Here is a 14,502-nt window from a genome sequence, read left to right as displayed (position 1 = left end):
CAGAAATTGATGAGTCCCAAGGCTGCGTGGGGGACAGAGCGATAGGTGTCCTTTAATATTGTGTAGCAATGTTCCAGTGTGTTTTTGTCCCTGGCGGGACACTTAACATGTTGTCTGTATTTTGGCAGTTTGTGGCTGAGGTTTGCCCTGTTAAAATCCCCAAGGATAATGAGGAGGGAGTCTGGGTGTTTGTACTCCATATTTATTATCTGGTCAGCCAGGTGTTGTAATGCCTCACTTATCACAGGCCTGGGGTGGAATATAGACACCAGCTAGAATAAATAATGAAAACTCCCGCAGTAAATAAAACGGTTTACAGTCAGTGAAAATGGTCTTTAAGTGAGAGCTGCATGATTTCTTCAACACTGTGATGTCCGTACACCAACCTTTGTTTATATAGAAAAAGATTCTGTCTCCCTGTTTTTTCTCCATTAGCTCCGTTTCACGGTCTGCTTGAAGGAGTTGGAAAGTGCAGCAGATGGATTGAGCTGTCCAGAATATGCTCAGCAATCCAAATTTCAGTGAGGCACAGGATGGCAGATCTGGAAAAGTCCATGTATGGTCTGTTGAGGAGCAGCAGTTTGTCCATCTTGTTGGCCAGAGAGTGAAGATTCAACAGGTGGATTGACAGGAGAAAAGTTTGAAATCCCCGCTGTCGCAGTTTAACGAGTGCTCTGGCTCGCTTGTCCTGTTGTCAGCCCATGCAGAGCTGCTGCTCCTCCAACTAAAAGCACTAAAACTTTCTGGTTCAATGAAAAATGGTAAAGTTTGACCAGTGGATAGTCAAAGGTTTAAAAGTTCTTCCCTGCTGAATGTGATCAGAGTGAGAGCTGGAAACTAAACAAATTTTAAAAAAAAAACAGAAAAAAAGTACTAGAGAGCGCAGAGCCAAGGCTGCTGTCTGCAGCACCATCTTGAGATCTATAAGATCTCTAAAGATCATCCTGAGATCTTTCTGATTATGCTGTTGAGCATTTTCCATGTTCCCTGAATATTCTATTTTCCTCCAACAATTTGCTATGATACGCCTTCTTGTTACATCACATAATGCTTATCAATTTATTTTTATATCTCTATTTGTTTTCATTTTCCTTTGTTCTACATTTTAGGTATTCCCTGTAGAGTGTATTTTTCTTCTCGCATACATTCTGCAACCCCTCAGTAATCCATGGTTTAGCCACATATTTATGCTTCCCTCTGGGGTTTTTTTAACGGGCAATTTATTTCAAAGTTCTATTAATGTTGCCAGGAATGCATTATAGGCTTTGTCTAGATCTTAAACATAAACGTCTTTCCAGTCTTGTTTCATTAAGTCTTCCTTAAATGCATTGATGGCTTCCTGTGTCATACCAGTTTGTGGGCATTAATATCAGCTTTGAATTTAAGATCCTTCTGAAGAATAGCAAAGACTGGTAGGTGGTCACTTATATCATTTATAAGCAATCCACTCACCCGTTCTCTATCTATTACATTTTTAAATACATTATCTATATGTCACACTATCTAAGGTTATTCTGCTTGGTTTTATAATCAAAGGATATAGGCTTAGTGTTTAGTTTAGTTGGGTCATTTTCAACTTACACAATTCAAATACATATCCAGCCATCCATTATCTGAACCACTTATCCTGCTGTCAGGGTCGCGGGGATGCTGGAGCCTATTCCAGCAGTCATTGGGCAGCAGGTGGAGTCATTACATTCGAAGCACTGACAAACCAAAGCAAGTTTGCACTGACCGAAAAGATGTAGGCTGAAGCCTTAGCTTATTACACCTACCCTTTTTAAATTCATTATTTCGTACAGATCCCTTTAGATTTATACACTGAAAATGAAAGAAGAGAGAAAAGGAAAGAAAATAAGAGATTATTTTTATATATTATATGTCTTGTATATAACTTTGTTAAAAGAAACACACAACGGTAGGGAAAATGCTCAACAAATAAGGAGCAAAATAATCCAGTGAGTCAAGTAAATTCTTTATGAGACAGTACATTTCTCATTACCATAGCTTGGTAGAAAACTCCTTTCGTCTGGCATTTTCTTTCGAGGGCGCATGCACCAATTTTGTAATTATAAATAAACCATGCCAATAGATGCCAATAGACAACCCCCCCTCCATTGGACCGTTAGCGGTCATGTGTTTTTGAATGAATTTTTGAACGTTGCACCTCTCCCTTCTCCATTGGACATTGTTCATGTGATGTGCATGACGAGGCAGTAAATGGTATGTCCTTTCCCGTGTAGCTTTATTGACAGCTGATGATTGCTTATGGCATGAAACAGGCTTGTACTGTCTCATAAAGTATTTACTTGACTCACTGGATTATATCTTTTATATATGTATTTTTATATATGTAAATTGTATATACCCCAAAGTCCGAAACAAAATTCACATAATAATAAACTTTATATAGCACTTTTCTAAACAAGGTTACAAAGGGCTTCATGGAACAGGATAACATTGTTAAAAATTACACAAAAAATGAAAGAAAATAAAACAAAAAGCACTAACAAATAAAACCATAAAATTAGCACAAAAGGTAAGAAAGCAATGTGTTAATCAAAACAGTTACAAAAATAAGAGTAAAAATAAAAACAGTATAAATAAAAACAAATGTAAAATATTTGTAAACGCTTTCATAAAAAGAAAGGTTTTAAGTCAAGTCAATTTTATTTGTATAGCCCAACTAGTAAGTGACCCGCAACCAAGTTGCGGTGATCATGATGTTTATTAGCTATCCACCCGTCTAAATCTCCCTCCTCTTCATCCTGCCAGCTAACCGCCTTCCCCCTGCCCCTAACCCTCCCCCCAAAGGCTCAGAATCATCTGAAATGCCGAGAAGTGGTTTTTAGCCATTTTTAGAAAAATGCATATTTTGCATAATTATGCATGATTATTATAATTATATTTGAATTTTCTGCTATTTTTCTGGTCCTCTCTGGAACAATACCTACCACCTCCAAAAGAAATTAGGATCATGAATGCTTTAGTTTTCGGTCCCGCTATCTACACTAACACACACACACTTAACACCACACACACACACATTCCGAAAATATATGAGCAGAAGGTGCGAAAGTACCCACACCTGTACGACACGTCACAGAGAGGATACATACCACCATCTCTTCAGTTTATTGTCTTGTAGAGCCAGCAGGCAAGAGCATGTCTTCCTCGTCGTCAGTGTCGGACGCCATGACAGAAGTGTAAACAACACGCAAGCATTGTGGGTAATGTAGTGTTTCACGGACGGCTTTACAGGAAACTACAACGCGGAAGTGCGCTAGACTATGGAAGCCCAAATGACTGCGGACATTCCTCGTGGAGTCAGCTCCGCCCGAGTATGTTTGGGCCTTTAAATCTGATTCATCAGATAAGACACTCGGACACTTCCACGCGCGCAACAGCGGACAACTGTATTGTTCGTCAGACCCGCCAAAACCCGAACCGCCCGCACGCGCTGATTTACATTCAAAAACAGAAAACTTTATTGAGTTCACTTCACGTGACGGCCGCCATATACGCCCGTGCTCGACCCATGCAAATGTGACTGTGACGTTGTGGCTTATTTCACGGACGCTTTGTATTTCCAACGCTGCTCGCTGTCTCCGACCGCCATCCAGCAAGCCGTTAAGAACGCGAGGTTTGTGCGAACGGCGGAAAGAGCCGAGGCGTGACGTAGCCAGAGCCCGCCATCTTGTTGAACTGCTCAGAATTATGAAGGGATTCCACATATTTTATTCCGCACATTATGCATATTTTTAATGTTCTGCTATTTTTTTATAGGTGCCCCTGATCATCCCCAATAACTTCCAAAAAGAATCAAGGCCCCAAGTGCTTTAGTTTGGCCGTTTATAGACTCCCACACAGACACACACCAGACACACATTGTGAAAATACAGGAGTAGATATCACAAATTACAAATTTGCCTCAAAGGGCTTTACAGCAACACAGCATCATGTCCTTGGTTCGTCTTACTTTGACATGAAGAGTTCCATAGTGTGGGGGCTCTAACAGCAAAAGCCCGAACACCATTTTTTACAAACCGAGACCTGGGAATAACCAGCAGGGCTCCATCTGCGGATCGTAATGGTCAAGAGGGCATGTACCAGGTCAAATTGGAAATTAAGTAGGAGCAAGGCCGTTTAAGGCCTTAAAAGTGAGCAATAAAGATTTAAAATCAATCCGAAATATAACAGGGAGCCAGTGTAGGGAGGCAAGCACAGGAGTGATCTGGTCATGCTTTTTTGTCCCGATAATGAGCCAAGCAGCAGCATTTTGTACCAAATGCAGACAGTGGAGGGAGCCCTTGCTGATACCCGAGTAAAGTGCATTGCAATAATCAAGCCAAGAATAGATAAAAGCATTTACGACTGTTTGCAGATTGGCAATTGATAAAAATTACTTAATTTTAGAGATTACCTTGAGCTGGAGAAAGCATGACCGAACAACGTGTTTGATTTGATTATCGAAACTGGGGTTAGCATTGAATATTACCCCAAAATTCCTAGCATATACATATATATATGTGTGTGTGTGTGTGTGTGTGTGTGTGTGTGTGTGTGTGTGTGTGTGTGTGTGTGTGTGTGTATTACAAACGGTGTATATATATATATATATATATATATATATATATATATATATATATATATATATATATATAGCGTTTTTTTCTGAAACCGTCAATGGTGTTATAAGTGCTCAGCTAATGAGGAGCGGAATATCAACACCTGCAACGTTGGGGCTGGTGCTGTGCTGCTGCAGGCAGAGGGTTTGGGGGTCTCTTCTGGACAGAGACCTCAGAAGTTGTTCCTGGAATCTGCTGGAACCACTCTCCCGGTTTGGGGGTCACAGCCCCTAATGCTCCTATTACCACTGGGACTACTGTGGATTTCACCTTCCACATCCGATCTAGTTCTTCCCTCAGCCCTTGGTATTTCTCTAGCTTCTCATGCTCTTTCTTCCTGATGTTGCCGTCACTCGGAATTGCTATATCAATCACTACTGCTGTCTTCTGTGCCTTGTCGACCCCCACAATGTCGGGTTGGTTAGCCAGCACCTGCTTTTCAGTCTGGAACTTGAAGTCCCACATGATCTTAGCTCCACCATTCTCAATCACCTTTGGCAGTATCACCCATTTGGACTTGGGGACTTCCAGTCTATTCAGTACAGATATTCCTGTACATTATCCCAGCCACTTGGTTATGCCTTTCAGTGTGTACTTTCCCAGCTAGCATTTTACACCCTGCTACTAAGTGCTGGACTGTCTCTGGGGCATCTTTGCACAGCCTGCATCTTGGGTCTTGTCTGGTGTGGTAGACCCCTGCTTCAATCGATCTGGTCCTGAGTTCCTGTTCTTATGCTGCTATGATCAGAGCCTCTGTGCTGTCCTTCAGTCCAGCCTTTTCTAGCCACTGGTAGGATTTCTCTATCAGCTACATCTTCTATCTGTCAATGGTAGTCATGGAGGGACTTGACCTTCCATGATATCTCCTCTTCTTCCTCTGCACTCTGTCTTCTGCTGCCTGAGGTACTCACTCAGCACTTTGTCCCGGGGGGCCCTCTTTCTGATGTACTCATGGATATTCCTTGTTTCATCCTGGATAGTGGCCCTGACACTCAGTAACCCTCGGCCCCCATCTTTTCGCTTATCGCACAGTCTCTGGCAGCTGGACTTCGGGTGGACCCCTCCATGCATTGTGAGGAGTTTCCTTGTCCTGATATCTGTGGCCTTTATCTCCTCCTTTGGCCAGTTTATTATTCCAACTGGGTATCTGATGACTGATAGGGCATATGTGTTGTTGGCTTGTATCTTATTCTTCCCATTGTGCTGGCTTCTCAGAACCTGCCTCACTCACTGGAGGTATTTGGCTGTAGCTTGACCTCCTTGCTGCCTCCTCATGGTTTCCATTTGCCTGTGGAATACCCAGGTACTTGTAACTGTCCTGTATGTCTGTTGTTCTGCCATCTGGTAATTCAACCCCTTCAATGTGCACCACCTTTCCTCTTTATGCCACTATTCGACCACACTTGCCCGGTCTGAATGACATCCCAATGTCATCACTGTAGATCCTGGTGAGGTGGATCAATGAGTCAATGTCACTCTCATTCCTGGCATACAGCTTGATGTCATCCATGTATAGAAGGTGGCTGATGGTAACTCCACTTCTGAACCTGTATCCATAGCCACTCTTTGTGATGATCTGACTGAGGGGATTCAGGTCTACGCAGAACAGCAGCGATGATAGTCCATCACCTTGGTATATGCCACATTTGATGGTTACCTGTGTGCTTGTCTTTGAGTTGTCCTCTAGTGTTGTTTTTCACTGCAGCATTAAGTTCTTGATGATGACTATTAGTGCCCTGTTGGCTTTGTATAGTGCCAAGCACTCCAGTAACCAGATGTGGGGCATTGAATCGTAGGGTTTCTTGTTGTCAATCCAGGATGTGCTCAGGTTTGTCTGTCTGGTCTTAGAGGACTTGGGTGACTGCTCTATCACCAGTAGCTGGTGCTTTGAACCTCTGGTGTTCTTCCCAATTCCTTTCTGAGTTTCGCTCATGTATTGCATTGTGCCTATTCAGCTTAGCTGCTATGATGCCTGACAGGATCTTCCATGTTGTGGAGAGGCAGGTCAGTAGTTTGAAGGTGTTGTACCCTTGTGGGGATCCTTCGTGATCAGTATTGTTCTCCCCTGTGTTATCCAGAGTTTACAACTTACGACAATATTCTTTGCATCTTTGACAAAGAGAAACTCAAAATAATGACAATACTTCCAGCTGTTGAAAGTATGTCTCCCTCCCTCTCCCTCATCCTCTATCCTTCATCTAGCATTTTGGCTAGTAGCCAGCATGACCTGCCATGTGTACGCATCATTATAAGATAGCCTACCTAGGACAAAAAACAAATCACGTTCTTGCAACGCAGTAGCACAGCTTACTTGGATTAATAACTGCAATATAATTACTGTTTTGGAAATTGTAATTCTTTACACTACCCATTACTGGGGAAAGTAATAATATTACAGTAAGCGGAACACTGATCATATGGCTGAAAAGTATTGAGTGCGATGTTTGGGGCAAGGTGTAAGTAATTTAATGTAGGTGTAACGTAACGTTGGGATAATGTTATTGTTGTGCACAGTCGGTGATGGTAGGTTTGAACATTGCGGGAAGTTGCTGTTGAGGGAATTGGTTCTGGGACATTAAACACACTGTTGAGTCTTTTTAGACATGTGGGGTCTAATTCGAAAAACAGCCTGTGAAAAGATGTTCCTACTTGATAACATCAACAATAAAACTACTCTTACCCATCTGTTTCCACTACTATCTCTTGCCAGGTTTTTACTAATGTAGTTGCCCTAAAAATGCAAGGGATGGTTACCACACGTCACATTCTGTATATTGGTAAATGTGTGATCAAATAAAGATGAGCATGTGGATGTAATTATGAGACATGTTTTCATTTTGCTCAGCTCTCTCATCTCAACAACCCATATTGATTGATTATGGCATGACCATGCCAGCTAAACTGACCTAACACATCTGGCCATGGACAAAGCACGTGATAGATTTTTTTTACAAGTTACATAATGAGAGAGTGAGTTATGAGAGAGTGAGTTAATTGTCAGGAAAACTGTTAAGTCAGCTGTCAAATTAATTTTAAAGGACAAGGGCTCAGCCAGACTTGTCAATTAAACAGTGTCATTACAGTGAAATATTGTCTGTTGGGATTTATGATTAGTCAGTGTCCATATGGTAGTCCCCTTTGAATACACCATTTAATGGTGATGATCAATTTGGATATTGTCCACATTTGGAAGATATATCATTAGTCTTAAATTGTTGTAGTGTTTGTATTGTACGTAAGGCTAATGTTTTTTCTATCATGTTTTGGGTGACATGATTACAAAGTGGGCATGACACATGCAAATACATACCCACATATCTGTAGACATACACACATGCATCCATAGACATACACATTTTTCAACAATCTCACTTATCTCCCTGTCTTTGTACACAGCACTCCTAAAGTACTTTTCCAGTCTTCTGTCTGCGACCCCAACTCTGTGAAGCCAGAATGGTATTCTATTGGTTTGTCCAATATCAATAATATTGCCATATTGTAATTGTGTGGTGGTACCTTAATGGTTTGCACTGCAGTAATAAATCACTAAAAAGAGAATTACTAACACTTCACGTTTTGCAAGTTTGTTTTGTGGGCTTTGATGCTGTCATAGTGCACTGACTAAAACGTAAACTAAAATTTTGTAGCAGCACAATCCAATCAATCCATCAGTCAGTCAATCAGTCAATCAGTCAATCAATCAGTCAACTTATCTATCTATCTATCTATCTATCTATCTATCTATCTATCTATCTATCTATCTATCTATCTATCTATCTATCTATCTGTCTATCTGTCTATCTGTCTATCTGTCTATCTATATATCTAGCTCCTTCTCACTCACATGCAAATACACAAGAAATATGACAACCAGCCAACACAGTCAGAAACAGGCCCTCATGTGCACATCCCGTCTTTCACAGTCTTTCCACATCATTTCCCAATATGTAACCGACTGAGTCCATGGGAAAAAGAGTCTGTAATAAGCCATTCCAACATATGAAATTTATGATGTGGAAAGAAATACTTTGAGGCACTGTTAGAAATCTTGCTCATCGCTTACTCCTCTTTAAAGATCCTCTGGATGCTTTTTGAGCACAATTCACTTCGGTGTCACACCTCGTTCCTTTGTTTTGGGTCACTGTCGTTTCCAGCATGGACGCCATCTTATTGGACCATGCGGACCTAATTGGTGAGGTGATGTCACGATTGGACTTAGCATTGGTGTGATGAGGAGGTGCTGAAGGCCTTTATTACTGACACACAGAATATCTCTGCTTTCCTTTAAGAGGGACAAAAACAACCATTGTCAATGCAAATAGCTTGGTCTCCTTATTGTGTAACTGGTGTCCTGTATTTTATGCAATGATATAAAATTTTCTGAGTCTGTGTAGATTTCCTTGAAATTGCCTTTTGAGTACTTTTGCTAGAGAAGTGGAATGATTTATAATACTTGAGAAGTATTATAATTCATTATCTATGGACCATGTTCATCACTGCACATTAAAAAGTTAAACATCTTGAATGAATACAACAAAAATATTCATGCTGTGGAAAACCGCTTTTCTTTTATACCAAAATGTCCCACAGCCTTCTAACTTTCAAATCATTATATGTCATATATTGATATTTTTATGATCAAACATTGAACCCACAATGTTCTGGCACTGCCTGCTGATTTTCAACATGTCTCTGAACCACCTTTTAATGTTTGCAGCCCACCAATAGGGTGGTTTATGTTTTCATGGCTCTAAACTTCAGCATGGGTTCTGCATGGAGAGAACAAATGGCTTCCAAATAACAGAAGTCCACAACTTTCAGTGAGAAAGTCTAAGGAATGGGGCGAGTCGAATTTTGAATTTTTTAAATTATGGATTTAGCATGTCAAGACTTTTTTCCATTATTACTGTATAATCTTTTTTTCTTTTTTACTTGCTAATCTGAGTCAGATTTCGTGATTCTAAGACATCTCCCATTTTTAACCCTTGCTCTCTCTCAGCCATCCGAGTGACCTCAAACATCGTTTCCACCGCCATCACTCCTCCGCCAGTCTCCATGGCAGCTACAACCACAACCATGTCCAGGACACCAGTCTGCCGGCGGTGGCTGAAGAACACGAGGAGCACCACGATAACAAAGGACCGGAGTATGACCCAAAACAAGACGTGTTCGTTAGCTTGTTTGTGAGTTTTCTTTTCCATTTTACTTACCTAGCTCTCTTTACTCAGTCAGTGCACTTCCTGTACACTCCATCTCTGTTTTGAAAGTTTAATGATAGAGGCCTGACATATGATGTCTGTGTCTTGGTAGCCTGAGGATGTATTTTTCGACAGTAAGGCGAGGTAAAAACAATTTCATGAGACCAAAGAAAACTGATTTAATATTTTTGACAAGAGTCCACCGGGATAATGAAACTCAGCTTGCTAAATGGGTGGAGATAAAAGCGATGTTGCACTTCAGCTCTCTAGTTTGTGGTTTGCATTAAGTTCTTAGAATCAGGAGTAAGAGTAGACCTCAACATGATTAGAGTAAACGCTTGATTTGAAGCTTTTGCATTGTGCTTTAAAACACTTCCCTATGAGGTCACGCTATAGTGTAGGTAGTGCTTAAAGTCAGAAAGAGAGCAAGACTCCCTGTGCCACATGTGCTGGATTATATTCTTAGTCAACTTTCAGGTGCTCCTAGTTAAAACTTCTTGATGCATTAACTGTGAAAAGTTAATGTTCCCCATGGCTTGAGTTGTTGGCAAATTTAAAACAGCCCCTTTAAAAATCCAATTCTAACTTTGGGAGAGAGTAATCCATCATCACAATCGAAGACTAAACTGTGCAGGGGCATAAGAATAATATAGTGGAGTTCTTAAATAGATTGTTATTTCCACTTTAAACTTAATTCCACATTTATGGTCCCGTGCTATAGTGTCAAATTATGCCTGCCAGAACCATATTGTTGCTAATCTTGCACTGTTCTTCTCCAAGAAATCCCTCCACCCGCTGCCTCCTGAGAGCCATCCAGCTGCAGCCAGATCCATGAAACTCTTGGCCAAGATTCCCAAAGATGCTGAAGCCGTCATCGTATTAGTTGGTAAGTGCAGGGATATATTGGCGAATAGTGAACAGATTAGTGGGAGGAATTAATTATTATTCTCTATCTCTTTTTATTAAAAACAGCAGTTATAGAATTAGCAAAATGGTTTCACAATAAGTACAATAACAAACTGTTTTCCAAAAAAGTGTCACAGCTAAGGGAGCAGTAATTAGCCTCGCATTGTTTGGGACTCTGTCATGAATGATGAAGATAAGGCTGCATGATATCAAGTGTGATATCATTTCCATTGACTGCCAATGTTCCATCATAATTTTTCACAAAATAGCAGCCGCGTTGTGTTTTTTATCACCAACATACAGCGATTTTATTTAGTTTAGTCAGGCTTAAACGCTGGAATCCTAAACGCTGGAATCAAAATGCGGTTTATGTTAAACTTGGCCAGCTTTACGCCCACTCAAAACAATAAAAGTGGTAATCCGTCATTATAATTCTTTGTTTTTATAGATTTCATAGCACCAGTGTTTCTCAACACTAGGCCCTAAAATATATTTACAATGTTAATGCATTTTTATGTTGTATCATAACACAATACAACAGGCTTCACTCAAGAATTCTCTTGTAATTGTTTGCATCTTGATTGAGCATCCACTAAAGTCAAGTCAAGTCAATTTTAATTATATGAAAGTGCGTCTTTTGTATACAAATCAAAAATACTGCCAGCAAAGAACCAACGTGTTTGTTCATCACGGCCACTGATAGTGATCTTGCTGGATCAGTTCTGAAATGAATGGACGCGCAGAAATGAAAGGTCCTGGTTTTGGATTAAAGGGGATGACATCCCTTTTTTGACCTTTTACTCTTTACATAACATAGTACATGCAGTAATAAAAACCCTCCTCTTCTTTTATACACCAGTAAACATATGATGATGATTCCCACAAAAGCCAAAGTGCAGTCTAAATAAATCCTGTTGCCGGACCTGACTGTTGCGGTGTACAGTTGTAAGCGAACAGTCGTGCTATAATTTGATTTACTAAGTAAATTGGTGGCCATTCTCCTTCTCTTAGGATGTGTTGAGTTTCTGGAGCAGCCGGCCATGGCCTTTGTCAGGCTGAATGAGGCAGTGCTGCTGGAGTCAGTGCTGGAGGTCCCCGTGCCCGTTCGCTTCATTTTTGTCCTGCTGGGACCCACTCAGTCCAACATGGACTACCACGAGATTGGACGCTCCTTCTCAACCCTCATGTCAGACAAGGTAGACAAGAGCCAATGAAGATGAAGGGCTGCATATTTCATTCAAATAGCTTGTATGTCCATTTTGAAAACAAAAACAAAAAAAATGTTCACCTGTTGTTTGCTGCTTTGAATTTCAAAATGTCTTCTAGTTATCAACTATTAACAGAATAACTCTTCTGTAAACAAGCAACCTCAGATAACTCCCAATAGCTGTCCCAAGTGGGGTTCTTCGTTCATGCTGACCTTTCTGATCTTTTTTTAGAGACTGGCGTTACATTATTCAGTGGTATATTTTAGGCTCAGCGAGCAGTGTTGGCAGACATTTCTTGTTTTGGATCAGAATTTCGGGTTTTCCAATAAATTTTAGATGACACAGTCAACCTTTTTTATTACATGAATTTCTCCCGAATAGTGAATCATGAGATTTTAAAATGTCATGATTTAAGAACTCTTATTTTTCTCAAAATACTCATCAGACACAATGAACATTCATATAACCTTTCACCCCTATCAAATACTGTTCCTAATCAGTTGTTTAATATATTGCCCTTTGTTTTAAGGACCCTCAGTTAGGAGCACAGTGCTTACATCTACTTATTGTTTTGCACTAGAACTTCCACGAGGTGGCCTATTTTGCTGACGACAGACAGGATCTCCTGAATGGGATCAACGAGTTCCTGGACTGCAGCATTGTCATCCCACCATCCGATGTGGAAGGGAAGGACCTGCTGAAGACGGTGGCCGACTTCCAGAAGCAGATGTTACGCAAGAGGAAGGAAAGAGAACTCAAGAAGCATCACTCCTTCTCACCTGGAACAGAGCAGGACAATAAAGGTTCTCTGCCAAGTCTTTGGGGAAAAAAAAACAAGTAAAATTTTAAATTTGAAAGATTCATCAGATAGATAGATAGATAGATAGATAGATAGACGTGCTAGTACAATCAATGCCAAAAATCTGTTTCATAGCATAGTAAAGGGTAAGAAGTAGCTTTGTTTTTTGTTTCTTGGAGAATTTTTATCCATAATAATTATACGGCCATCATAAAATTCATTATTAGTGTTATTGTTGTAATTAAACGTTCTTTTCTTCTCAGTAATGAAATTATTGGTGCAGCAAGAGGTTGTTGGATGGATTTACAGTTCATCCAAGCTCTCCTTCAGTATGATAAATTAACATTAATGTGTATACTCTGCAACTGACCACTAGAAGTGAGTCCAGAGGAGCAGGAGGAGGGAGACCAGGAGGTGGACCCTTTGAAGCGCTCGGGGATCCCATTCGGGGGCCTGATTCATGACATTCGCCGCCGCTACCCGCGCTATGTCAGTGACATTAAGGACGCTGTGGACATGCAGTGTGTCGCTGCGGTCATCTTTATCTATTTTGCAGCACTGTCACCAACCATAACCTTTGGAGGCCTTCTGGGTATGTGTTTATTTCCTGTGCCATCAGTGTTAGTACAGTACAAAGGGAATTTTAAACAGCATAAGGAATGTCGTGTTTTTTTTTTGTACTTTTTGCATTTCTTTAATCCTTCTTTTAAAAAATATAATATGTTTTCTTTGATATTTACCTGTGTGTATGTGTGTGTGTTACAGGGGAGAAAACAGAAGGCATGATGGGAGTATCTGAGCTTATCGTTTCCACAGCCACTCTCGGCGTTATATTTTCTCTGCTTGCTGGACAACCTCTTCTGATTATAGGCTTCTCTGGCCCATTGCTGGTGTTTGAGGAAGCCTACTACAAGGTGCCTGAACAGGACACCGATAAATTTAGTCATATTTATCACTGCTGCATCTCAACGTCCAACTGACTCGAGTTTTTTGTGCTGGTCATGTTTTTCTATGATTTAAAGTTATCCTTTGCATGATGTTGTATGACTCAAAGCAGCCACGTAAACTTTTCCGAGACCTTATCTTGTAATGAGAAGGATTAATCTGAAAAGAAGTTTTTTTTTTTATCACCCCAAACACACAAAAAAGACTATTTGGGCACTATTTGCAGTGTTTTGATCCAAAAACAGCAGATGATAAATCCCCAAAAAGATTCCAGTTGTAGTCTGTCGTAAAAGAAATGCATGGTTTCCCATGTGAGCCCTTCTAATCATACGCTGTTAACTTTTCTCGGTGCCGTGTTACTCAGTTCTGCCAGGCCCAGGGTTTTGAGTATCTGACTGGCCGGGTGTGGATTGGTTTTTGGCTTATCTTCATCGTCTTGGTTATCGTGGCAGCAGAGGGCAGCTTCCTGGTTCGTTACATCTCTCCCTTCACCCAGGAGATCTTTGCCTTCCTCATCTCCCTCATCTTCATCTATGAGACCTTCTCCAAGCTCATCAAGGTAGCCATGCTAGAGGACAAGCTGTTAGCAAATGGCCTTTTTTTTCTGTTGATAATCCATGCCCAAGCATGTTTTAAGAGAAATACCTTTTCAACAACCTGAAAATATAGACGAGGAAAACAAGGCCTGTGTGCATTTTGAATATGAATAAAATTAACCTGAAATTAAAGCTGATTTTCTGTAATGTGACTTCATAGCCATTAAAGTTGTGTCAGTCAATTTATATTGTTGTTATTTTTATTATTATTATTATTACAGT

At 40.5% G+C, this 14,502-nt stretch overlaps 1 protein-coding gene across 1 annotated transcript in view; it reads left to right on the top strand.

The window, feature by feature from the left end:
* Positions 1-14,502, top strand: part of slc4a3 (solute carrier family 4 member 3) — a 49,313-nt gene that overhangs the window by 28,765 nt on the left and 6,046 nt on the right. The window contains exons 9-15 of the mRNA XM_056288864.1: positions 9,628-9,811; positions 10,607-10,712; positions 11,744-11,928; positions 12,521-12,743; positions 13,116-13,331; positions 13,505-13,653; positions 14,049-14,243. Coding sequence (XP_056144839.1) covers positions 9,628-9,811; positions 10,607-10,712; positions 11,744-11,928; positions 12,521-12,743; positions 13,116-13,331; positions 13,505-13,653; positions 14,049-14,243 — 1,258 coding nt within the window. The remainder of the gene's footprint in view (positions 1-9,627; positions 9,812-10,606; positions 10,713-11,743; positions 11,929-12,520; positions 12,744-13,115; positions 13,332-13,504; positions 13,654-14,048; positions 14,244-14,502) is intronic.

This window comes from Lampris incognitus, chromosome 11 (assembly GCF_029633865.1).
Source record: "Lampris incognitus isolate fLamInc1 chromosome 11, fLamInc1.hap2, whole genome shotgun sequence".
Classification (NCBI taxonomy): domain Eukaryota; kingdom Metazoa; phylum Chordata; class Actinopteri; order Lampriformes; family Lampridae; genus Lampris; species Lampris incognitus.
Note: the sequence above shows the minus strand (reverse complement) of the source record. Positions and strands in the feature narration are given on the sequence as shown.